We start from the raw sequence: 24,834 nt of genomic DNA on the forward strand, positions 1-24,834 counted from the left end.
CTGCAAAGCAATTCCTGTTGTATTGACGTCCTCATTGATCCGTGCTTTGGTGCAGTGCCTGCCTGGACATGAAGCACGGCCATTGTTCTTCAGTACTTGACAGACACCAATCAATACCAGGCTGGATTTTCTACCTTCCCCTGCATGGGTAATGCGAGATGCTTTGCTTTGGGGCTTCTTACATTTTCTGTTCCTTACATAATTTCTCCTCTCTAGTTTTCTCCACCTCTTCCTGTTTTCTTTCTTTTCCTCTCCATCTGCCTACATTGGGGACGGGTGAGCCGGAGGATAGCTGGCATGGGTGGGTGGAAATCTACGAATTCTACCCTCCCCGCCCAGGAGATCTGAAAATAAAGGTTCCCTAAAGCGAAGAAGGGGGATGTTTAACCCCATGGCTGCTGGTTCCTGATGCACAATCCGGTGGCAGCCTTTTGTCTGCCCCAGTGTCTGGTCCACGTGCATGGAGCAGCACTGGAAGGCAGATTTTGCCCCAATTCCCTCAGTACTGAAATTAGGGTGACCAGATGTCCCAATTTTATAGGGACAGTCCCGAATTTTGGGTCTTTTTCTTATATAGGCTCCTATTACCCCCCACCCCCATCCCGATTTGTCACCCTTGCTGTCTGGTCACCCTAATTGAAATGGTTAGAAAGTTATGCCAACCATGACCTAGTTGAGGGACACGGATCAATGAAGCATTGTCCAAAGAAGCTGATTTTATTTTACAAGTTAAAAGAAAAAAAACCCATAAAACAAAAAGGACCAGATGTTTATGTAGCAGGTTTCATGCTACATGAGTCTGGCTAGGGGAAATGGCCATGGCGGGAGGCCCTGGGCTAAGAGACAGGAGACCAGGGGTGAGTTCCTTGTTCCGATGCAGAGCTCTTGGGTGAGCTGGGCTGAGTCACCTCATCTCTCTGGTTTTCAGTTTCCCATCTGTAAAATGATAAACTCTGTGTTATCTAATCAGCTTGTGAGCTCTCTGGGGCAGAGACCGTCTCTGTGCAGCACCTGGTCTTGTCTGGTCCCAATCTCAGTTACTCTGTGTCTGTGCAGCGCCCGGCATGATGGAGCCCTGAACTTGGCTGGAGCCAACGGGACTGCTGTGCTGCAAAAGAATGAAGTCCTATATGGAGACAGATCCTCAGCAGCTGGAAGGCAGTGTAAGTGATTTACTCCAGCTGAGAATCTAGCGCTCAGTGCGTAACGCCCCCTTCCGAGCATTTGTTTGGACTTTTGCAATTACGGATTTTGTTTTAAAACCAAGCCAAAGTAGCCCTGATCCAAACCATCACGGCAGGGAAAACAGGGGTGTTTTTTCTTTAGTTTATGGATTTTTGCAGCCTCAACCCCCATCAACCCTCCCCCCCGCACCCTTACACTCTCACTGCCCTAAGCCAAGCACATGATTTACAGGGTCATTTCTGAAGGGGAACGGCTGAGCATTTGGGGCCGGACTGCGCTGCCTTGTTACTCCAGATTTACACCGGTGGAAGTCCATCGGGCCTAGTTTGCCTCCCACTCAAACCAGTTTCACAACCATTGGGGCCTGATTCTCATTTACGCCAAGGCCCCTTTACGCTGTCACTGGTGTCAAGCAGCCTTAGTGTAAATGAGAATCAGGCCCAACGATTTGCACAGAGTCACTGTGGATTTACACTGAGCCCTGCTAAGCCCTAAACCTTTTTGACTTACACACTGCAACATTTCGGGCCCAGTGCCGCAGCCCTGATTCACAGCTGATGGACTGGACCATTATTTCCTAACCAGGGCAACACTTTACACATGGACTTCCCCTGCAGTTTAGGTTGGGTGCCTGGGTGTGCTAAAGAGAGGCAGGCTGAAGGACGGGTATTTTTCCCACCCCTCTTAAAAAAAATCAACAGTTGTACACTCTTTAAGCTCTGTTTGGGGGGTTTTAAGGAACATTTCAGACTGTCCTTGCTGGCCGGGCAAGGGAGAGACACACACAGGGTTTTAGCAGCTCCCAGCTGCATGGATTCTGTGTAAGTTCCTTACCTGGCCCCCATCACTGGAGTAGCTGAGAATGGATTTATCTTCACAGCCCCGTGGGAGGCAGGGCAGGGCTATTATCCCCATTGTACAGATGGGAAACAGACACAGAGCAGCTAAGGCCACGTCTACACTAGGGGCATTTCGCTGGTGTGGCTATGCCACTGTAGTGCTCCTAGTGTGGACGCAGCTTAGCCCAGCAAAGCTGTATGTTAACTTATAACATATATATATATATAACTTATATGTTAAGTATAGCTTAGTCCAGCCCCTACCCCAAGCAAAACAAGCAACACCAGTAACGGCATGCGGCGTATCTGGGTCTACACTAGGGGCTTCTGCTGGCACAGGTGCGCTGGTGAGGGATCGCACCCTGATCGACCAGCAGACCTGGCAGCAATCCTTCCTCAAGGTCGAACTCCCATTGACTTCAGAGAGTTGTAGAGCCTGATCCATGACCAAAGGCAGAATTTACCCAGTTAAAGCTCCCTGCTCTGCTGCAGCCCCCCCACGGCAACCTAGGGCCGGTCACTTCCCCTCTCTGGGCCTCAGTTTCCCACCTGTAAATGGAGAGAACAATCCGTCCTGCGTCTGTCCGATCTGTTTAGACTGAAAGCTGTTTGGGGCAGGGACTGTGGCAGTACAGGGCCCAACACAATGGGACCCTGATCTCAGCTGGGGGGGCCCTCTGGCAGCTACCATAATACACCTAATCATGAGACAAACAAGCCAGTGAGGAAGGCTGACTATTAGCCTCAGGAGAGGGGCCCGGATGGACAGACCTTCCCCTCTCGAGCGCAGAGCCCTGCCGCCAGACCCCTCGCTGGGTGTGCAGTTCTCATTTCCCTGGCTAGCCGGGGTGAGCGTGGGACGCTTTGAGGAAATCAAAGTGCCCTCCCAGACTCCAGCCTATTGGGAACTGCGGCAGGGGGCTTATGCTAACTGCCCACCACTGGCTCCTCATGTGCTCCCTTTGTCTACGGGTGTGTCTGCACTTAGATCTGGGTGCGCCTGATACATAGGACAAGCCGGGATTCTGGCAGGCAGCACTCAGCCCCGGGCTGGGCACTGCCAGCTGCCTCCATCAAGGCATCCCAGATACGAAGGGCAGCTGAGATTACACAGGGGATTTTGCCATTGTGCTCCAGGGTAGAAGCTGAACAAACACCAGCTGGAGGATGAGTCCTTCCCCCTTTCACGGGATGGGGGGTCAAACAGGGCTGTTTCTTAACAGCTCAGGAAGCCAGGGCTGGTCCCTGGAGGAGATTTGACTTTTGCACCTGAATTTCAGCTTCCATTCGTATATATATATATATATATATATATATATATATATATATATTTCCAGCCCTCCTGATTCCAAAGGAAACCTTCTCAATGTGCCTGGTGCAGCCGTGTCTGCCGGAGTCTGCAGAGAGCCCGAAGCAAAAGCTTCGAGGCCGGTGAACGGCCCCATTGGGGTGTGTAAGCTCTGCAGTGCAATGGTGACAATTGCTATGTTTATAGTAACTATTTCACTGCCAATCAAAGCATGCACTAAAGAGGAGGAAAGATCTTATTAAGAAGCTCTCCACAACCTACTGGGGCCCCAGGACAAGGGAGCGCATGGTTTGGGGGCGGAGTATCACTGTTCTCCCCCAGTTTGAGGTCTGGAGAGCGGGGAAGGGTTATACCTCCCTCGAGCCTGGTTTCAACAGTTGCTTCATCTGGCCCCTGTTGCAGCACCGCCTCCCCGCACCCAGTGTGTGTAATGCTACAGATCACTGCTATAGCCCCTTCCAGGTGAGGCACTCAGAGCGCTTTACGAACTTTCAGCCCTCCCCCCCGCCCAGCAGCCCCGTGATATGTCTGTATAATCATCCCCCCCTTTACAGTTGCAGAAACTGAAGCACAGAGAGGTGGAGTGACTTCCTCTGGGTCACACAGATAATGGGACCCAGAAGTCCTGACTCCCAGTCTACTGCTCTAATCACTAGATCACATTCCCTTCCCAGAGCTGGGGATAGCACCTGAGTCTTGACAGCCAGCTCCCCTGCTCCAACCACGAACCCTCCCAGAGCTGGGAAAAGAACCCAGGAGTTCTGATTCTCAGCCCTCCCCCACCCCACAATCTAACCATGAGACCACATTCCTCTCCTATAGCAGGGATGCGAAACCCGAGTCCCCTAACTCGCCAGCCCCTCTGTTCTAATTACCCTTCCATACTTAAAATTAAACTTGGGCATGCTGACTCCCAGGCCCGGTCAATAACCATTTGGCTGAACTCCTGCCAGAGACTAACGCACCTGGGGAAGGGCCCAGTCCTGGAAAGAGACACTCATCTGTATTTCAGCGGGGTACTGCCTGTCTCTGGAGGAGGAAACAGCTGGTTCTTGCCCTGCTGGGCAGGTAAGGTGTGAGCAGGCACTGAGTCCTCATCAAGCCTGACCCCTCTGACCTCCCAGAGCCCAGGCCTCCGAAGAGGGAGGGAGCCCAGGCCCAGCAGAGGGCGGCTCATGCCCGCATGGGGCTCAGCTACCATAACAAGGGACGTTGTCATTTGTCTGGTCTGATCTTGGAAGATGTACTCAGCCTTCCCCCCCGGCTCCTGATACTGGTGGCTGCACTGGCTCGCCGGGCTGACGGGAGCTGTCAGCACTCATGCTGCTAATCAAAGCGGAAGGGCCCAGGCTGGAGCAGCATGAGCTAAAATCATCACCCACTAGCCTTTTAACTTGGGACTAGGTTGCAATTAGAGCTTCCTCCTGCAATCAGGGGCGAGTGGTGTGTGCGGCTGGAAATGGGACGGGGAGGGAATTTGTTCATGGCTTGTATTCATCCACTTTGCCGTGGGCTGTGATTCCAGCTCTGCCACTGATTGTCTGGCCTTGGGCAAGTCACTTCACCTAGCCATGCCTCTCTGTGAAAAGGGGATGATAGTTATACACCTTGGGGGAGGGGGGGCTTATTATGTGTGCCTAGAGGCCCCACTGAGATCAGGACCCCACTATGGCTACCTTAATATGACTAATAATGCTCAGGCCAAAATGGGGCCCTGATCTCAGCTGGGGACTTTAGGTGCCACCATAATACTATTAACAATGCACATGCTCCTAGAGCCCCCCAGATGAGAGCAGAGCCCCATTATGGTATGTGAGTAATTAGTAGTACGAGAGTAGCATCTCACGGCCCCACTGAGCTACGTGTGAGAAGGTGCTTATGGAAGACAGGCAGTGTGGTCTACTGGGTCGGGTACTGGATTAGGATCCAGGAGACCTGGCTTCTATTCCCTTCTCTGCTACTGTCCTGCTAGGAGACCTTGGGCAAGTCACTTCCCCTCTCTGTGCCTCAGTTTCCCCTCCAGTCTTTTGTCTATTCAGACTGTGAGCTCTTTGGGGCAGGGACTGTCTCTCACTTGTGTCGGTGCAGCACCAGGCATGAAGGGCCCTGATCTCAGTTTGGGTCCCCTAGGTGCTACCCTAGGATGCATCACAGTCAACTGATGGATAATTCAGACTACTGGAGAAGTCTGAGACTCTTGATAGCTGAGGGTGGACAGGGAAAATCAAGGTGAAATAAGCTGAACACATTCTTCGCTGCTGCACTAGCCCCAACCAAGATTGGAGCTAGTTGCTGCATAGACAGATCAGGCATGTGTACACAGCCCGCGAGCCTCCCGCCTGGGCCGACAGACTCGGGCTTGTGGCTCTCCAGCTAGCTGTGTACACAGCACTTTGAAGTCACAGCTCCGGCTGGAGCTCAAGCTGTGAAGCCCTCCATCCCCTCACGCTGCAAAGCCCAATCTGCACAGCTAATTATAGCATGAGCCCCAGGCCATCAGCCTAAGTTGGGAGGCTCGCTGGCACCATGGGCTGGGTAGGCAGACCCATAGCACCAGGCAGTGCCCGGCCTGAAGAGCTCACAGGCTAAACAGACAAGGTGTGGGAGTGGGAATGGAGCCCCAGCCAAGGGAAGTGACTTGACCAAGGCCACCCAGCAGGTCAGGGGCAAAGCCAGGAATAGAACCCAGGTCTCCTAATGCCTAATCCAGGGCCCTATCCAACAGGCCACACTGCCTCGCCACACGGGGAGCAGGAGAAACCAGGGGCTTCTGCAGTGCATTATGGGGGGATGCTCCCTACCTGAGATTCCACTGATGAGTCACTGCTTGCTTCCCCCAGCTAAGGAATCCAAACGGAAAGAGAGAGACAGAAACCAGCTGATAGGGTGAGGGGCTCCCTCAGGCTAACAGCCAGGAGCACCCACACGCCGCTACAGGGGGTGGGAACCCAACAGCATTTCCAGCCCTGGAAATAACCCTACTAATGCTGATAACCAGACATTAACCAGCTCAATGCAGGAAACCGGGCGTATTCTCCACCCTCTCTGTGTTTTGTTCTGAAGGTTTTAGGCTACAGGTATCATCTTCAGGCAAAGCCTTTCCTTTCCTGCCAGCAGAGCTCCTGGTCATGCGTAGCGACAGGGCCTGTGGCTTTCCTCTGATTCTCAGCCGTGGCAGACGGCTCAAAACAAGACCAAAAAACGCACCTTTAGTTAAAGTCCTCCCCACAAGAAGAGATCAAGCAACAAAGTGCACACTCCCCATCCATCTTCCCCTGTGTGATTCAGCCTCTGGGCTAGATCCTGCTCATTTACACTGGTATAAATGCAGAATAACTGCAATGGGGTCAACTGCAGATTTGCACAGACGGATTTGCCCCCTGCACTAAGGTGAGTAGAGGTGAAATCTGAGTCTCGTGGCCCCTGAATTTGCCCTCCTCACCCGAGTGTCCCAGGGTGTAAAAGGACATTAAGAGCCATTGGAGGCTGTGGGGGGGGCAGATCCGCAGCTGGTGTAAATCAGTGCAATTACAACAAAGTCAAGGAAACGCTGCGGATTTACAATAGCCACTAGCTGAGGATCTGCCTCTTCATACCAAACCCCAGCCTCCTCTTCCTCATCATTGGGATGCCAGCTGACTGGAGTAGCCAGAGCAGGGCAGGGAGTACACTGAAGCACTGGTAATTGACTGGCTGCTGTCATTTGTCAAGGCCTAAACCCAGCTCCTCTCAGCCTGGCTTCTATCCACACTGCGGGGTAAACCCCACTGGGTCCTCTGGAGCCGCTCCCAGCTGCCAGCTATGTAAGTGCAAGAAGCAGCAGGCCCTAGGGCGGGAAAATTCAGACTCAGAAGGTTAGTTTATGGTTCAAGAGGGAGATGGAGAAAGCCAGTTTCTGGCCCAGGCACCTGTGACAGGGGATCATGCTCCAGTTTCTGATTCTTCTCGCTAACACCAGGGAAACTCAGTGGATTTCAGTTCAATGGGTCATCTCCCCCACCGGCGTGAACCGGCCATAGCACTATTGAGTCAATGGGCCAGATCCTCAAACTGGTGTAAATCAGCACAGCACCACTGGAGTCCAGTCACTTCTTTACACCACTGTAGCTGAGATCAGACTCTGCCCTGGCTGGGTCTGGGGAAAATGAAAATGATTTTTAAAATCAGAATAATAATAATAATAAAATCCCATGACTGTATCCACTGCTCCTCTCAGTAACAAACAGGTATTTTATTCAAGTCGTGCATTAGAGATCTGGAATGCCAGCTTACTAGCAGGGTTCTGTGCATAATGTTACAGATTTTTAACGGCTGTCTTGAGCAGACCTAAGTGTTAACAGGGACATTACACGAATTCACATGGCTCAGGGCACTCGCAGTCCTTGAAAGCGAGAGGTTGCCAGTGTAGATGCAGTTTTCAACTCACCTCCGTCCCTACTAACTTGTCACCAGCACGTATTACATAGGGGGGAGGATGATGATAGAAGGATCTGGGCTGAGACCTGACCAATTAATTGCACAATAAGCCACTGAGGGGGAGGGATAGCTCAGTGGTTTGAGCATTGGCCTGCTAAACCCAGGGTTGTGAGTTCAATCCTTGAGGAGGCCATTTAGGGATCTGGGGCAAAAATTGGGGATTGGTCCTGCTTTGAGCAGAGGGTTGGATTAGATGACCTCCTGAGGTCCCTTCCAACCCTGATAGTCTATGATTCTATGACTGAACATAGCTGCAGACGCAACTATCTGAGTATGGGTTTGCTGTGCTGTCATCTGAGCCTGAGACTAGGATCAGGACGCCTGGGTTCTATCGTGCCATGGGGTCGGTGTGGGATCCTGGTCGATGCATTCCACCTCTATCTAAAGTACTTATCTGACCCTCCTCACCGTAGCCTCTGAGCACCTCAGTGTCTTTGATGTATTTCTTCTCACAACAGCCCCATCAGGCAGGGCAAGGCTATTATCCCCATTGTACAGATGGGGAAACTGAGGCATGGGGCGACAGCACGATTTGCGCACAATCACACAGGGAGTCCGTGACAGAGCAAGGAAGTGAAGCGTGGTCTCCCCAGCCCCAGCTGAGCAGCCTAACCGCTGCTTCTTCTTGGGTCCTTGTCACAAACGAGATGTTTTTCCAGAACCGCGCACAAGCAACGGCTCTTTCCATCGCTGCGGCAAGCGACTCCTTCGTACAGGTCTCGCCATGGAGTCAGCAAATGAGCAGGCGGTCTGGCCTTCCCTGCACTCGCATGCGTTCGTGGCATTAGACCCGAACCCCTGGGCCCTCTTTGCCATGCAGGTCACTTTCTCCATCCATAGCCCCAGGAGTGCAGTGTTGACTCACAAGTGCTTTGAGATCTATGGGTGAACGAGCCCTCGGCCAATATTAAAATGTGGATGCCTGGAGCCAGACCTCTACATAAACCGTCCACCGCTCCCACTGACAAAACGGGCACCTCTGATCACCCTCATTAGGTGCCTCATTTTATGCAAATGTTTTCCCAGACCTCCAGTAATTAGACCGAAACACTCATTAAACTTTGTCTCTGCCCAGTTCTCCCCCCACCTAACTTCTGGCGTGGTTTTGAAAGGCCATCAGCGCCCCCCAGTGGCAGGCTGAGAGGTAGCAGCATGCCAGCCCTGTATCTGCAGGCTGGTAGTTCTGCTCAGGCATTGAACGTGTGGGAATAAATCGTAATTTAAAAAAACCCAGGCGCAAAGTCTCAGCTGCCGTACGTCCACGAAGCCGCGCTGTTGGCCATGGAGCTGAACCCGTTTACATCCACTGAGGAGCTGCTCTGGGGTTTTTGTGGTAATGAGGAGCTGTTACTCAGTATTGAGTCAATATCAAGTGTCGAAAATTAGGCTCCCAAAGCCATATTTAAGCTCCTAAATTCAGGCGACGCTTTTGTAGACACCCAAGATGGAAAACTCGGGCCTAAACTCCTGAAAGAGGCAGCACAATTTACTGAGCTGGGTCTCGAGAGACAGGAGAGCTAGTCCCACCGCTGAAACCAACCTGCTGGATGATCTTGGGCAAGTCACATCCCTGCCCTTGGTGCCTCAGTTTCCCCACCTGTAAAATGGAGATGATGATACTGACTTCCTTTGAGATCTATGGATGAGAAGCACTGGATAAGAGCAAGAGATTATTATTAAACACCTAGCACTTTTCAGGCCTGATTCTGATTTCATTCACACTGGTGTAAATCAGAAGGGACTCCACTGAAGTCAATACAGTCAGCCTGAGAGGAGAATAAGACCCAATGTACATGTGAGGCAGCTATTAATCCTGTTGTGTCCTGGCTCTTTACCCCGCAGTAAGAATATGGGGAAGCCTCACTGGCAGGACGAGACTCCAAATAACCATGTTTATTAACTATGTGCAAATATACCAGACTCAGGGCCTGGCGCCAGGGGGCCATTTGGGCAAGCTAACCGGAATTAATGAAAGGGGTGAATATGAAGTGGACTAGTTAAGCTGCTGTGTGTGACCACCCTCATTCCAAATTAAAGTGGCCTTAGTTGGGTTTAGCTTCATTCACTTCCAAAATGAATTAAACAAAACCAAATTCTGGCCTCTGTAATTTTGAACAACAGCATTCACACAGGAATTTCATGTGTTTTAAACCAATCCAAATTCACACCTTTAGTTAATTTGGATTAATTTTCCGAGATGGTCGTGTGTAGATAAGCCCCGAACTACCTAGGTACACGGCTGCTCTGGCAGGGTGCTGGTAGCTCCAGCAATGGAAGACAGCAAGACCCTTTAGAGGGCTCCCAAACTATTTAAAGGGATATTACCCAATTCTTCAATACTACAAACCCCATTGTAGGGGGTGGGGGCGGGAAATGAGACCCGGGACTGAGCATCCGCCATTCCCCCTATGGTCAATGGGATTTGTGGGTGGCTGAGGTCAGCCCGTAAGTGACTAGCCCAGATCGGCAGCATGAGGACTCAGATTCTGAGGTCAGAGGGGAATCTGATCATCCAGTTAGACCTCCTGTAGAGCAGGTTGGAATCACTGGGGAGAACCGTCCGGCACCGGGTGCCTTTTTGGGGCAGAGTCCATAGTTTTGTTCTGTCTGTACAGCACCTAGCACCCTGGTGCATGGCTGGGGTTCCTAGGTGCTACGATAATACAAATATAATAAAAACTATTTGGCTAACCTAGTGAGGAGGGCTTTAAACTAGGTTCACCGGGGGAAGGAGACCAAAGCCCTGAGGTAAGTGGGGACGTGGGATACCGGGAGGAAGCACGAGCAGGAGAGGGCTCCTGCCTCACACTAAGAAGGCAGGACAAACAGCGAGTTATCTCAAGTGCGTGTACACAAATGCAAGAAGCCTAGGAAACAAGCAGGGAGAACTGGAAGTCCTGGCACAGTCAAGGAATTATGATGTGACTGGAATAACAGAGACTTGGTGGGGTAACTCACATGATTGGAGTATTGTCATGGATGGATATAAACTGTTCAGAAAGGACAGGAAGGGCAAAAAAGGTGGGGGAGTTGCATTGTATGTAAGAGAGCAGTATGACTGCTCAGAGCTCTGGTATGAAACTGCAGAAAAACCCGAGAGTCTCTGGATTAAGTTTAGAAGTGTGAGCAACAAGGGTGATGTTGTGGTGGGAGTTTGCTATAGACCACCAGACCAGAGGGATGAGGTGGACGAGGCTTTCTTCCGGCAACTCATGGAAGTTACTAGATCGCAGGCCCTGGTTCTCATGGGAGACTTCAATCACCTGGATATCTGCTGGGAGAGCAATACAGGGGTGTACAGACAATCCAGGAAGTTTTTGGAAAAAGTGTAGGGGACAATTTCCTGGTGCAAGTGCTGGAGGAACCAACAAGGGGCAGAGCTCTTCTTGACCTGCTGCTCACAAACCGGGAAAAATCATGGAGCAGGTCCTCAAGGAATCAAGTCTGAAGCACTTACAGGAGAGGAAAGTGATCAGGAACAGTCAGCAAGGATTCACCAAGGGCAAGTCATGCCTGACTAATCTAATTGCCTTCTATGACAAGATAACGGGCTCTGTGGATGAGGGGAAAGCAGTGGACGTGGACTTTAGCAAAGCTTTTGACACGGTCTCCCACAGTATTCTTGCCAGCAAGTTAAAGAAGTATGGGCTGGATGAATGGACTATAAGGTGGGTAGAAAGCTGGCTAGATTGTCGGGCTCAACGGATAGTGATCAATGGCTCCATGTCTAGTTGGCAGCCAGTATCAAGTGGAGTGCCCCAGGGGTTGGTCCTTGGGCCGGTTTTGTTCAATATCTTCATAAATGATCTGGAGGATGGTGTGGATTGCACCCTCAGCAAGTTTGCAGATGACACTAAACTGGGACGAGAGGTAGATACGCTGGAGGGTAGGGATAGGATACAGAGGGCCCTAGACAAATTAGAGGACTAGGCCAAAAGAAATCTGATGAGGTTCAACAAGGACAAGTGCAGAGTCCTGCACTTAGGACAGAAGAATCCCATGCACCGCTACAGACTAGGGACCGAATGGCTCGGCAGCAGTTCTGCAGAAAAGGACCGAGGGGTTATAGTGGACGAGAAGCTGGATATGAGTCAACAGTGTGCCCTTGTTGCCAAGAAGGCCAATGGCATTTTGGGATGTATAAGTAGGGGCATTGCCAGCAGATCGAGGGACGTGATCGTTCTCCTCTATTCGACATTGGTGAGGCCTCATCTGGAGTACTGTGTACAGTTTTAGGCCCCACACTACAAGAAGGATGTGGAAAAATTGGAAAACGTTCAGCAGACGGCAACAAAAATGATTAGGGGACTGGAACACATGACTTATGAGGAGAGGATGAGGGAACTGGGATGTTTAGTCTGAGGAAGAGAAGAATGAGGGGGGATTTGATAGTTGCTTTCAACTACCTGAAAGGTGGTTCCAAAGAGGATGGATCTAGACTGTTCTCAGTGGTAGCAGATGACAGAACAAGGAGTAATGGTCTCAAGTTGCAGTGGGAAAGGTTTAGGTTGGATATTAGGAAAAACTTTTTCACTAGGAGGGTGGTGAAACACTGGAATGCGTTATCTAAGGAGGTGGTGGAATCTCCTTCCTTAGAAGTTTTTAAGGTCAGGCTTGACAAAGCCCTGGCTGGGATGATTTAATTGGGGATTGGTCCTGCTTTGAGCAGGGGTTTGGACTAGATGACCTCCTGAGGTCCCTTCCAACCCTGATATTCTATGATTCTATGGTTCATTTCTGCCATTCCTCCTTCCGGTGACACGAAGGCCAGGTAGCTTTCCTGGCCTACATCCCAGCCTAGCAGCACCATCTTCTCCTTTGTAGCAAGCTTAACCTGAAAAGGAGACTAGCTGTCTCCATGGCCCATCCTTGACTGCTCTGCTAAGACTAGTTTGAAACCTACCTGGGTGTACCAGCAGCAACAGGTCAGGAAACAGGCTGAGACCCAGAAAACTCATTGCACAACGTGCTACTAAACATCACCATTCCTTCATCACCAGAGCGAGTGCCTGCCCTGCTGCTATGAAAAGTGTGGAGGCTAACAACCAGCCCGACACCCAAATTTAAATGTTTATTATTCAAGAGCAGTTTAATCCACAGCAGCTAAACGCTACATCTGAATTACCCCACGTGTCCTTGGTGCTGCAAAGAAACTCATTCACAGTCACGCGATAAAAATGGAACAACAAAGAAGGGATCAGGGAGAAGCATTAAATTTTGTTTTTTCCCATAGAATTTGAGTCACTATTATGTCTGCAGAGTGAATCTACTACATACGGAAGGATTGTGGCCATGTAGGGATAGGAGTCACCCAGAATAGTCCCCGGCCAGAGGGGGGGGGCCAGAAGCACCCCAGAAAGCAAGAAGGTGTGGATGTAGATGTTAAACTGAAATCAAGTCTCCTTTACACTAGAGCAGAATTGGGAACCTACTGTTGCAACGAACCTACAATTACCATGTTTCGTAGATGAACACTCAGCCAAGAGGAAAAGTTATTTAGGTACAGGTTGACTTTAAAACACAAGCCAATCAGACCCCTTTGTGTCTAATCTATAGTCACAGGTTTAGGGGTTGGGATTTTTAAAGCACTCAGAATTAGTGTAAGAGTTTGGTCACCCCTGAAAATTTCACCTTCAGGCCCAGAGCCTGCAATCAGCTCTTTGGGGCAGGGACCAGCTCTTCATTCTGTGTTTGTACAGCCCCAGCACCATGGGGTCCAGGTCCATGCCTACAGCCCCTACCTAGGCACGATCACAGTACAATTAATGATCCCCACCTCTTATCTAGCGCTTTTCACCCTCGATCTCACAGCACTTTACAGGTGGGGAAACTGAGGCATGGGGTGACATGACTCTCAAGGTCACCCAGCAGGCCAGTAACAGAGCCAGGAATAGAACCCTGGTTGCCCAACTCCCAATTTGGTGCTTCACCCACTAGGCCACAGACTTCAAGAACCACACAGCTCCATCCGTATGGATCTGATTGTGGGTTGGGGGCCTTTGCAACTACACATTTTGATGAAGGCAGCCTGGACTCGACAGTCGTTTCCCTGCATTTACCATCCCCTCACCAGCTGAAGAGACACCCCGCAGCCTAAAATATTAAGTCGTTTCAGAGCTTTCTCCCTCCTGGAGCGCTAGTGTAAACTGGGGATGTTTTACAATCCCTCTGCTATTCTGCAAAAGTTCTCTCTCTGCTGTGCAAGAGACCCACATGAGGAAAACAAGGGCCTGGATCCTGCAAATGGACCCATAGGGATGGGTCCAGGTCGAGCCCCACGAGCTCCCTGGGTGGATCTCACTGCAGAGTCTCAAGGCCAAATTCGGACAAAAAGTCAAAAAAATCTTAAAAAGTGTTTGCAAACTCTGAAAAAACATTTTGGTTTAGGTCAAAGTGTTTCGTTTCCATTTTGACCAATTTTAACTTTTTTTTTCCCCAAAAATTAGAATTTGCGTGTATTTCAAATTGGAAATCGAAAAAAAACCCAGAATTTTTTGTTTTAAAATGCCAAAACATTTAGCAATCGCTGCTACGCCCCCCCCCCCCCCCCCAAATCTTTTCGAGGCGGCAAGGTTCCTGGGGAAAATTTTGGTTGACAAAATTGGCATTTTCCAACAAAAAAGAAGCATTGTGGAAAAAGTTCCTGACCCAGCGGTAGTGCTCACACCTTCACTGGAGAGTGTGCATGTTGTTGACATCCCTGCTCAGTTTTTGTTAGATTTTGATGTTAAACCGGTGTCAGCAAAAGCCAGACTGCTTGAAAGAGATGGCCTAAAATAAAATCCTTCTGCTTGCAGCTGCTCAGTCTCTTGCAATATCATAATCAGTCATTCTCTCTCCGACCTTCATCACCAGAGCAAAAACTTGTAAAGTAAGAATCATTTTAATACAATGCATTCAGGCTTTCTTCATCCATCACTAAGCAGCCCAAAAGGACACAAATCCCAACTTCCCCCTGACTTTGCAGATCACCTTTAACTGCAGCGGCACGTCCCCTTGCTGGTTTGCAGTTATCCTAAGGAATTACACCCGGATCCCCTGGGGTCGCTTAAAAACCCGAAGGAAGATGCTCAGGTTCTCAGATGTGTGGCTGCACTGGAGGTAAAATTCTAAGCAGAGTTCAGGAGGCTATTTCAGAGGAGAAACAAAAATATATCCATGTGGATTATGCATGTGCTCTGCAGGTCTATGACCGAGTCCATGGGATGGGAGCACAGACCTGGATCTATCCTCTATAAAAAAAGTGAGCTGTGGTCAATCAGGGATATAATTAGCACCTTATTAGGACAACAACACACAGCCATTCTACAGAACCTTCCATCCAAGATAGCATGAGCCAAACCCACCCAGTGTAGTGTTCTCTCTCCCTCGCTAATGGTGGATGGGCCACATACACAGTTGACGAGCCTGCTACACCGCTGGCTAATAGGGCAGGGTCTTCTAGCTCAGGCTAGGAGACGCCTGGTTTTAGACACAGAGGTTCCATTCCCGCTGTTGCCACTGCACCCAGGGGTGTGGTATTACGATAGCAAAGCGCCTCACAGCTCCCGGACAGGGTCGGTACAGTGAATATTATCATCCTTATATTAGAGGGGAGCTTCATAGATTCTAAGGACACAAGGAACCACTGTGATCATCTAATCTGATCTCCTGTACAACACAGGCCAGAGAACTGCCCCAAAGTCATTCCTAGAGCAGATCCCTTGGAAAAAACATCCAACCGCGATTTAAAAAATGGCCAGCGATGGAGAACCCGCCTTGACCCTCGGGAAATTGGTCCGATGGTTCATTCCTCCCGCCTCATTGCCAGTTGAAATTTGTGTGGCTTCAACTTCCAGCCATTGGATTGTGTTCAACCTCTCTCCGCTAGAGGGAAGAGCCCATTGTTCAATATTTCTTCCCCATGGAGATGCTGAGGGAATGTAATCAAGTCACCCCTTACCCTCCTCTTTGCTAAGCTGACTAGACTGAACTCTGGAGCCTGTCACGATGAGGCAGGTTTTCTAATCCTTTAATCATTCTTGTGGCTCTTCTCTGAACGCTTTCGAGTACATCCACTTCCTTCTTGAACCGTGCACATCAGAACCAGAGTCCATACTCCAGCAGCTGTTGCACCAGTGCCAAATGCAGAAGTAAAATAACCTCTCCCCTCGCACTCAAGAAAACTGGGTCCATGGAGGTTAAGTAGCAACTTACCAAAATCGCAGCGACAGCGTTAGAACCTTAGCTTCTGAAATCCCCGGGCCCGTTCTCTAATCTAACCACTAGACCGCACTGCTACTGTAACCCAAAATCATGACCAGTGCCCTCCACTCCCCAGTCCACATATCCAAAGTTTCTACTGAACAGAAAGCTCAGGATACCTGATCCTGTCTGTGTTTTCCCCATTCCAACTTCACTCTAGTGAATTCGCCCTGCAGAATCTCCTTGGGGGATGGAACGCCGATAGCCCACCACTAATGGAGAAATGCTCTTTCCCCTTCCGAGGCTGAAGTATGAGTCATCACTTTGATGCAAACTTCATCCCCCAGTGGCACAGGCTCTGCTCTCGGTTATGCCCGTGAAAATCATAGAATATCAGGGTTGGAAGGGACCTCAGGAGGTCATCTAGTCCAACCCCCTGCTCAAAGCAGGACCAATCCCCAATCAAATCATCCCAGCCAGGGCTTTGTCAAGCCTGACCTTAAAAACTTCCAAGGAAGGAGATTCCACCACCTCCCTGGGTAACGCATTCCAGTGTTTCACCACCCTCTTAGTGAAAAAGTTTTTCCTAATATCCAACCTAAACCTCCCCCACTGCAACTTGAGACCATTACTCCTTGTCCTGTCCTCTTCTACCACTGAGAATAGTCTAGAACCATCTAGACTAAATCCAAGGGGCCAGATTCTGAACCAATGTAGCTTCGCTGACGTCAGTGGAGTTAGGAGATGCTGATTTGCCCCAGCTGAGAATCTGACCCACTGATGCCAATGGAGACACTCCACATCTAACAGCGCAAACCATGTCCTGGAGTCTAATACAAGTCAGCTTCACATTGTGCCCCCCCCATGTATCCCCCCCAATGGACCACAGGTTCCAATTAGTGTTACAGTCATGCATGTAGGTCACGTGCAGTTCTCCTTCCCCCTCCCCTCCCCTCCCCTCCACCCCCCCATGCTGTTCACCTCAAAAGCCTGGCTTAGCTGGGGACATTCTGGCTTGGGGCAGCATGCCATGGGGCGGCTAGGATCGCGTCCACTCTATTAGCAGAGAAGAACCTGACTCTGTAAGCAAATATCTGCAGAGCTCACAGCAAACTGAGGACATGAATGAAAGACAACAGGTAGTAAATGCAAAATCTAGACTCTCTTTGCTTTGATGATCTCTGCTTGCAAGGCGCTATGAGTCCAGGACCTGTTTATCACCCGTGCTGCTAATATCTGACTAAAGTCAATGAGGAGTCAGCCCAGAATCTTCCTTTCCATTCCCTGTTGCTAACGTGTCTGTTCCTCCTTTGCATTGAGCAGGGAGCACGTGCTGAGAAAGGGATTGATCATCAAAAGGCAGAAAAGAATTTTGCAGGATTTAAAAAGACAGGGAGGGTCAGTTATAACCGAATTGAGTTGGCCGAATAGCATTCGCTCCCTTTCTCCTCTCAAGATGGAGATTGGTGGGCCTGATCCTGATCTCATTTACATTGGCTTTCCACAGCATAACTCCCTTCTCTCATATACACCCGTGCGACTGCAAGCAGAATCAGGCCGGTTGCTTCTAGGCACGGTTGTCCGATTTGGGAAGTTCACGGCCTCGTGGATCTAAGCGCAAGAGCTGGGTTCCCCTCTCACCCCAGTGTAAATCCGGAGTTACTTGGAACTGGCGCAGGTGTAACCCAAATGGAGACCAGATCCTCAGCTGGTGCGAACGGCTGTAGATCCACTGAAGTTGATGGTGCTAGGCTGGCTTATCCCAGACGAAGACCTGGCCTGTGGACTTAGGCGCTCATTCAGACATAACAGTCAAACTGGAGGTAGCTCAGATTACTCCTTACAGATCTACGTTGTCACCGGGTAACGCCTCCTCAACCTTTTACTTGGGCCTGTCAGCTTAAGAGGCGGATTCCTGCACAAGGGTCCTTTCAACACCCCAGTGGCATCTCACTCCGGACACCAACAAGCTCTGAAAACTCACAGACCTCACTGGAAACTCAGTTGCAAGAGGAAACACAGATGCAAAGGCAGGGGATGGCAGCATAGGATGATGGGGAAGTAAGAGACAAGCTAAGCAGAACACCGGTGCCATCTGTACAGCAGCATTGCCTAGAAATCCTACTGCAATTATTTATTAGCTCTGGGGATGTTTGAAGGAGTCCGGCACCCAATTCCCATTGAAATTCACAGTCCCTTAGATGACTTTGAAAGCTCCAGTCTAGATTTCTAAAATCCACCTCTCTACAGGGGAAGTTCATATCCTTCTCTTGGGCACAGAGGCTTCACACGACCACCTAGAAATCATGCAACACCATTAAAAGCTACTTATTCTTAAAAAACTCCCACTTTTAGACCAGCTGCGTTTTGTGCCTTTTCCGGATCCACTGCAAAGACTGAGTCAATTCCACTCATTGTTAAGGCTGGCTGAAAATTTTCCACCAGTGCACCATGGCCAATTGGCCATAGCGCTTCCCATCATGCACAGCTTCCCCTCACCAAGAGATGAGACCGTGGTGCATCATGGGAGATGTAGTCCAACTAGGGAGCCTGTAAAAGGGCGCACGAGGTGACCGAACTACAGCTCCCACGAGGCACCAGATATTTTAATTTTTGATTTTTTTGCTAAAAAGTTAAAAAAACAAAATTCCATGGAAAATGAGTTTTGTTTTGATTTTTCCTAAGCAGCTTTACCAGCAGTGCAGGCTCCCTTCCACAGGGCAGTCTCTGAAAGCCTGACCTGAGAGCTTAGCCATGGTCGTCTTCACTCACAAGTGCAGATGGGTGGTTATTCACACGAGCGAGGGCCGCAGGAGTGGATCAGTCGTGTTCACCTTTAAAGGGCTCAAGTAGCCTATGTGCACCCGTGCAACACGAAAGTAACCCACACGCTCACTTTGCACCGGTGCAGAAAGACCATGCATGACGCAGGGCAGGGAGAACTGGGCTCTGGGCATGGATCATTTCTGGGTCTTTCCCAACATGGCTCAGCCAGCCAAGCATTCTCCTTCCCGCGTTGCACTGAAAGGTCACAGCAGGTCAGTAGCCAGTTGCCCCATTCACCACCAGCTTTGCTGCAGGGTGACTGCACAGATCGCACTGGAGTTCTGCCAGGAGTCACGCGGCCGTAAATCGGGCCCTCCCTGTCCCAGCAGAAATTGAACGGGAAAGGTCGTGAAGAAGTTAGCCATGCTGCGGAAAGGGGCAGCTACAGCCCCGTGGTTTCAGAGGCCGTGATACCGATCTCTCTGACTCCAGTGCGTGCTAGGAGCTGCACCCCTGCAGGATTACACCAGCGCGAGTGTCAGACCAGGTCAGACTCTGCCAGCCTGGTTCTTGGGAACACCCAGGCCCTTTCGCAGTGCTCTGCAGCACAGGTGGGCCCCAACAATGGGGAAACACCCCCCTCTTCCTTGGCTACAGTGGAGCTGGCGTCATGGCTCTTCAATGGCCTTGCCCCCGACCCTGGAGACCAGGAGCATGTTCAGAGTACCCTGCGTAATAGCTATTCCCTGCTTCCCAGGGCCCGCTGGTCGCCATGGGGAGCAGAGCATAACGTAGAGCAGCCTCCGGACTGCTCTAACTTACACCGTGGGGGGGCCAGGCAAGCCTCAGAACACAGGGAGTGCAAAAGTGGCTTAAAGCCACCCCGTTCGTCAGTGCCCCAAGTGCAGGAATGGAGCAGGCCCCGTCAACTCAAGCTAACCCCTGCCCTCAAAAATCAATGGAGGGTAAAGAAGAGCAGAATACATGCCAACGGCAATTCTACATCTCCATTCTCCAAAAGGTGATGTGAAACGAGAGAGCCGACTGAGCCGTGAGCCAACCCTCCCCACCCCGGAGACAAAGGCCTTCACGTAGGCAAGTGTTTACGAGAAGAGGACATACAACATACAGTCGCTCATTCTACCAGCACAACAATCCCCAGCCAAGAAAGGTAGGTTGGGGCGGGCATGGACAGCAGTGAAACCCAGGTGCCACGTAGAACAGAGTTTGCGCTGGCCCGGCCCAGGGCAGCTCTCCGCCCAAAGGTCCCGTGCTACGTCGAACAGGCAAGGCGGTCTGGATTTAGGCTTTGTTAAAGGCCGCCAGGACAGCCCAGATCATCTCCGTGGCACTGGCTTTGGTGGCCTCCACGTCGGGGTCCAAGTCCAAGAGGTCCTTCGACCTGTTCATGGCCGTGTCATACTTGTCGTCCGCCAGCGGGGTGAAAACATTCTCCAGTACGTCCGAGGAGTGGGCCAGCACCAGCAAAGCCAAGGTCCTCCTGTCCATGCGGTGCGGGTCGTTCACCCACCGGTCCAGGACACTCTCCTGCAGCTTCTTGAGCAGGCGCTGCTTCTCGGTGGTGTTGGTGACTGGGTGGGTGGTCATGTCGAAGAGCAGGAAGTTCTGCTTCTCCGTGGTCAGGATCCCCTTCTCCACCAGGTTCTTGGCGATGCGCTCCCGCACATTGCGCAGCTGGTACTGCAGCTTGAAGGGGTTCCAGGTCTCGCCTGTGGGTCGGGGAGACGAGGTTTGATTTTTAGTGGCAAAAATCAAGGCAATAGGTGGGCACCCCCCAGGCCACGACATCCCAGGGAGAGCTCGGATACTGCACCTCAGCCACCCCTGCGATGCTGTACCAGTACTGGGACCCTCCACACCGCTCTACCCAAGTACCGCAATCCTCTTCCTGTCTCGCGCCCCTGCCCAGTTCTCCCAGGACACCTTCAATTTGATCCATAAGCCCAGACACAACACGTGCCTGCTGATAGTGGGGGGAGGGAGCAGCACCCTGGAACAGCACCAGCCCTGCCTGCCCCTGGGCAACCTCCCCCATCCCGGAAATCAGCAGCCCCTCCCTGCAGCTCCTACCTGTTCCTCCTGCTGCCTCTCTCCCTGCCTGGCACAGCTCGCTGGCTCAGCTGCCCCACAGGGAGGGGAGGGCCTGGCTGCACCAGGTGACTGAGCGATCTTGCGGGGGGGGGCGGGGGGGGGACGTGACCTTGTAACTCCTGCCCACGCATCGCCTCTGCCTAAGCCCCTGTGCTATTCCAGTACCAGGTTCCACACAGTTGAGCCGATGCTCCTCAATACCGACCCACAGCCCACGCACCCCGCTGCTCTTCCAGCCCTGGGCTCCCCGCTCAGATCAGCCAATGCCCCTCAATCCTGACCCACAGCCCCACCCGCGACTCCAGCCTTCAGAAGCTGCCCAGTTGCCCCAGGGAGAGAATCACGCATTGGAGCGGGATGATTAAATTACACACTAGGACAAGAAGCAGCGTGAGAGTGAGTGTGTGGGGGGGGGGGGACTCTCATGGAAGCCACAGAACTCCAAAATTCCCACGGCTCCCTCGCGCAGGGTGACTTAACTACGGTGCTCTGGGCGCAAAAGTTCCCACAGCCCTGAGCCACAGGGCTAGATTGAGCTAATTTTTACACGTGGACCAGGCCTAGGCGAGGCCGAGTATTTAGGAGGCAGATCCGCACGGAAAAAAGCACCAACGTTGCTACGTCCAGGGCAGAACTGCCAGCAAGTAAGAGGAGCACAAACCCACCCATGCAACCTGCCTGGCTGAATTCCAGCCCAGTCAGGGACGAGATCAGCCTCGGACCAGATAAGTGAGAGGCGGAGCGCTTGGCCTCTCCAGCATGCTGCACCGCCCTGACTGGTTTAGTCCTTAGGCTGGAGAGGGCAAACTTTTTGGCCTGAGAGCCGCATCGGGGAATAGAAATTGTATGGCGGGCCATGAATGCTCACAAAATTGGGGTTGGTGTGCGGGCGCCAGCTGGGGGTACGGGCGCTGGGGTGGGGCCAGAAATGAGGAGTTCAGGGTGCAGGAGAGGACTCTGGGCTGGGGTGGGGAGTGGGCTCTGGTTGGGGGTGCAGGCTCTGGGGATGAGGAGTTTGGGGTGCAGGAGGGTGCTCTAGGCTGGGATCGAGGGGTTGGGAGGGCAGGAGGGGGATCAGGGCTGGGGCAGGAGGTTGGGGTGCAGGGAGAGGCTCAGGAATGCAGGCTCCGGGCAGCGCTTACCTCAAGCGGCTCCCGGAAGCAGCGGCATGTCCCTTCTCCCACTCGGAAACGTGGCCAGGTGGCTCTGCGCGCTGCCCCGTCTGCAGGCACCGCCCCTGCAGCTCCCATTGGCTGCAGTTCCTGGTCAATGGGAGCTGCAGGGGCGGTGCTTGGGGCAGGGACAGTGTGCAAAGCAGAGCCCCCTGGCTGCCCCTATGCGTAGGAGCTGAAGTGGGGGACATGCCGCTGATTCTGGAAGCCGTGCGGAGTGGCCCCCCATCCCTGCTCACCAGCTGGAGCACTGGAGCGGGGCAAGCCCCAGACCCCATTCTCCAGCAGGAGCTTGAGGGCCAGATTAAAATGGCTGGTGGGCCGGATCCAACCTGCGGGCCGTAGTGTGCCCACCCCTGCCTTAGGCGATCAAGCAGGAACAAGCCAGGGGGACACAGAAAGTGGCTCATGGCAGAGCAGGCCACCAGGAAGCGGAGGAGGCTCCGTTCGAGACCAGGCCGTTGTACCTGTGAGCAGCTCTATCCATGACTGGACTGTCTCTGCAGGCTCTGTGGCTTTGATGTGCTTGAGGGTCTCGTCAAGCAGGACGTCGCCGGTCGGGGTGTCTGACTTTAAGAGCACCTAGGAGGACAAAGAAAGACACACTGCTCGAGGCTGGATCCTGGACTGGTCGCCGTCCCTCTGTCCCAGGACAATCTGTAAGAGCTCGCCAGCCTGACATGGCCTGATCCTGCTTTGGCTGGGAGCTTTGAAACTGGTTCTAACGGGAGAAGCCCAGGAAGCAGCTTTGACCAAGACCAAGGGAGACGCCAGGGCACGTGTAACCCACTGTGCTGTATGGGCTACGTGCCCCACGCTGGGCCCAATCCACAGAGGATAGGACACTGCTACAGCCCATGTGATGTTGCAGGGGACTCTTAGCCCCACTGAAGCAATGAGGGATTGTCCAGTGGATAGAGCACAGGGCGGGGCATCAGGACACGTGGGTTCTATTCCCGGCTCTGGAATGTCCTCATACAGATTCAGTTAAACCACGTGCAACTCTGAACACAGGCACGGGCTCAAAGCCAGCAGACATCAGAGTTACGCCAGACTAATGAGTTACAACCGTGTGAGTGAAAGGAACATCAGGCCTATGCGCTAAGAGGAAGAATGGTCCAATGGTTAGAGAACCCGGCTCTCCAAAGCTAGAACAGTTCCCTGCTGTGACATTCTATATCTTGGGGGAGCACCCTGTAGCCCCCATATCCCTCAGTTATTCGTAATTGTGATTGTGCATATAAATCAAGCTATGTAAGGTATCAGGGGAAAGGTTATGATCTGGTGAAAGTCACTGTTCTATGTCATTAGTGCATAGGAAGTTATGAGATTTTGTTGTATGGTTGTCAGTAAGACATGGTGTAAGTTGGGGAATCAGCCTGATATTAGCTCCCTAGAGACAACAGCAAGGAAAGTAACCAACCAAAGCGCCCGGGTGCGTGTCAAACAACTATCAATAGCCTTGTCCAGCAAGGGAGTTACAGTGCAACGACTCACCTGCATGAGGCCACACCATGGGAATTGTTCAACCTGGCCTGGGGACTCAGCAATGCCCACCAGACATGCCCGGACTTGTGTTCTCCAAGCATGTGGACTGAGGGTATAAAACAGAACACAGGGGCCCCGTGCTTGGCCTTTCTCCTTCCCCCACCTATGCTGCAAGCAACAAGGACACTCAGAAGACTCCAACAGAGGAGACTGGGCCAGATTTAAGGGACAAACTTGTATATTACGGACTGCAATATCCAGTGGGGGGAGAAAACCTGCTTAATTTAGATTTTACCCAGTCTAATAGGGTTGAGAGTTTAGACTGCATGCTTATATATATTTTATTTTATTTTGGTAACCATTCTGACTTTTTGCCTATAACTTATAATCACTTAAAAAATCTATCCTTTGTAGTCAATAAATGTGTTTAACTGTTTATCTTTGCCAGTGTGTTTGCCTGAAGTGTTTGGTAAGGGTGTTTGCTCAGGTCTACAAAGGCTGGGGTATATCCACTTTCCACTGATGAAGTGGTGAACCATTTAATAAATTTGCACTGCTCATCTTGAGCAGTGCAAGACAGTATATTCCTGAGGTGCTGGAAGCTGGGGGGATTTGGCTGGTGCCTTTCTCTGTGTGATTCATGAGTGGTTCTGGGAGCATTCATGCAATCTAGCTGGGTGTGGGGCTCCACATGCTGTTGTGCTGAGTGATAACAGCACCTGGAGGGTTTTGCTGCTTGTCACTAGCAAAGCATTGAGAGAGACAGCCCAGGCTGGAGAGTTCAGGGGGCACAGAGGTCCCACAGTCCCAGGCTGCACCCCGGGGATCCCATCACGCCTGCTCTGCCACAGACTCCTTGGCCCAGACACTTCACCGCTCTGTGCCTCAGTTTCCCCATCTCTGTACTGGGGATGACAGCCCTGCCCTGCCTCCCAGGGGTGCATGAGGATAAATGCATTAATAACTGAGTGCTCAGGCGTTATGGAGACAGAGGCCACAGGTGCACCCGAGACATCCATCTGGACGTAAGCTGCCATTGTCCATACAAACAGTCGTTATTCCGGAGGCATGGGAAGGAGAGAGATGCCTCCCCACTTCCCTCCAGACAACCACAGGCCTGGCTCACTCCCCACATCTGGCCCGACTGCCTACCTTGCAGCCTCCCCGTCCCGGCCTCTCTGTTGCGTTCTTCCTCCAAACCCACAGGACGGACGCGGGGCCCAATCCACACAGCGCCCCCACCCCACTGTAAATCTAGAGTTACTCCATCGCTTTCCATGGAGCGACTTCGGATTTACCCCTG

At 51.6% G+C, this 24,834-nt stretch overlaps 1 protein-coding gene and 1 long non-coding RNA gene across 2 annotated transcripts in view; one reads left to right on the forward strand and one right to left on the reverse strand.

Annotated features, from left to right (window-relative positions):
• On the forward strand, nucleotides 1-23,755 carry LOC141977304 (uncharacterized). Its single transcript, XR_012636198.1, has 3 exons — nucleotides 1-148; nucleotides 1,057-1,163; nucleotides 22,550-23,755. It is a non-coding gene; the product is annotated as an uncharacterized LOC141977304 (long non-coding RNA).
• Nucleotides 16,988-24,834, reverse strand: part of GOLPH3L (golgi phosphoprotein 3 like) — a 22,541-nt gene continuing 14,694 nt past the window's right edge. Inside the window, exons 4-5 of the mRNA XM_074938714.1 lie at nucleotides 22,511-22,625; nucleotides 16,988-20,489 (exon numbers count right to left, since the gene is read on the reverse strand). Coding sequence (XP_074794815.1) covers nucleotides 20,062-20,489; nucleotides 22,511-22,625 — 543 coding nt within the window. The 3' untranslated portion in view covers nucleotides 16,988-20,061. The remainder of the gene's footprint in view (nucleotides 20,490-22,510; nucleotides 22,626-24,834) is intronic.

This window comes from Natator depressus, chromosome 24, assembly GCF_965152275.1.
Source record: "Natator depressus isolate rNatDep1 chromosome 24, rNatDep2.hap1, whole genome shotgun sequence".
NCBI lineage: Eukaryota > Metazoa > Chordata > Testudines > Cheloniidae > Natator > Natator depressus.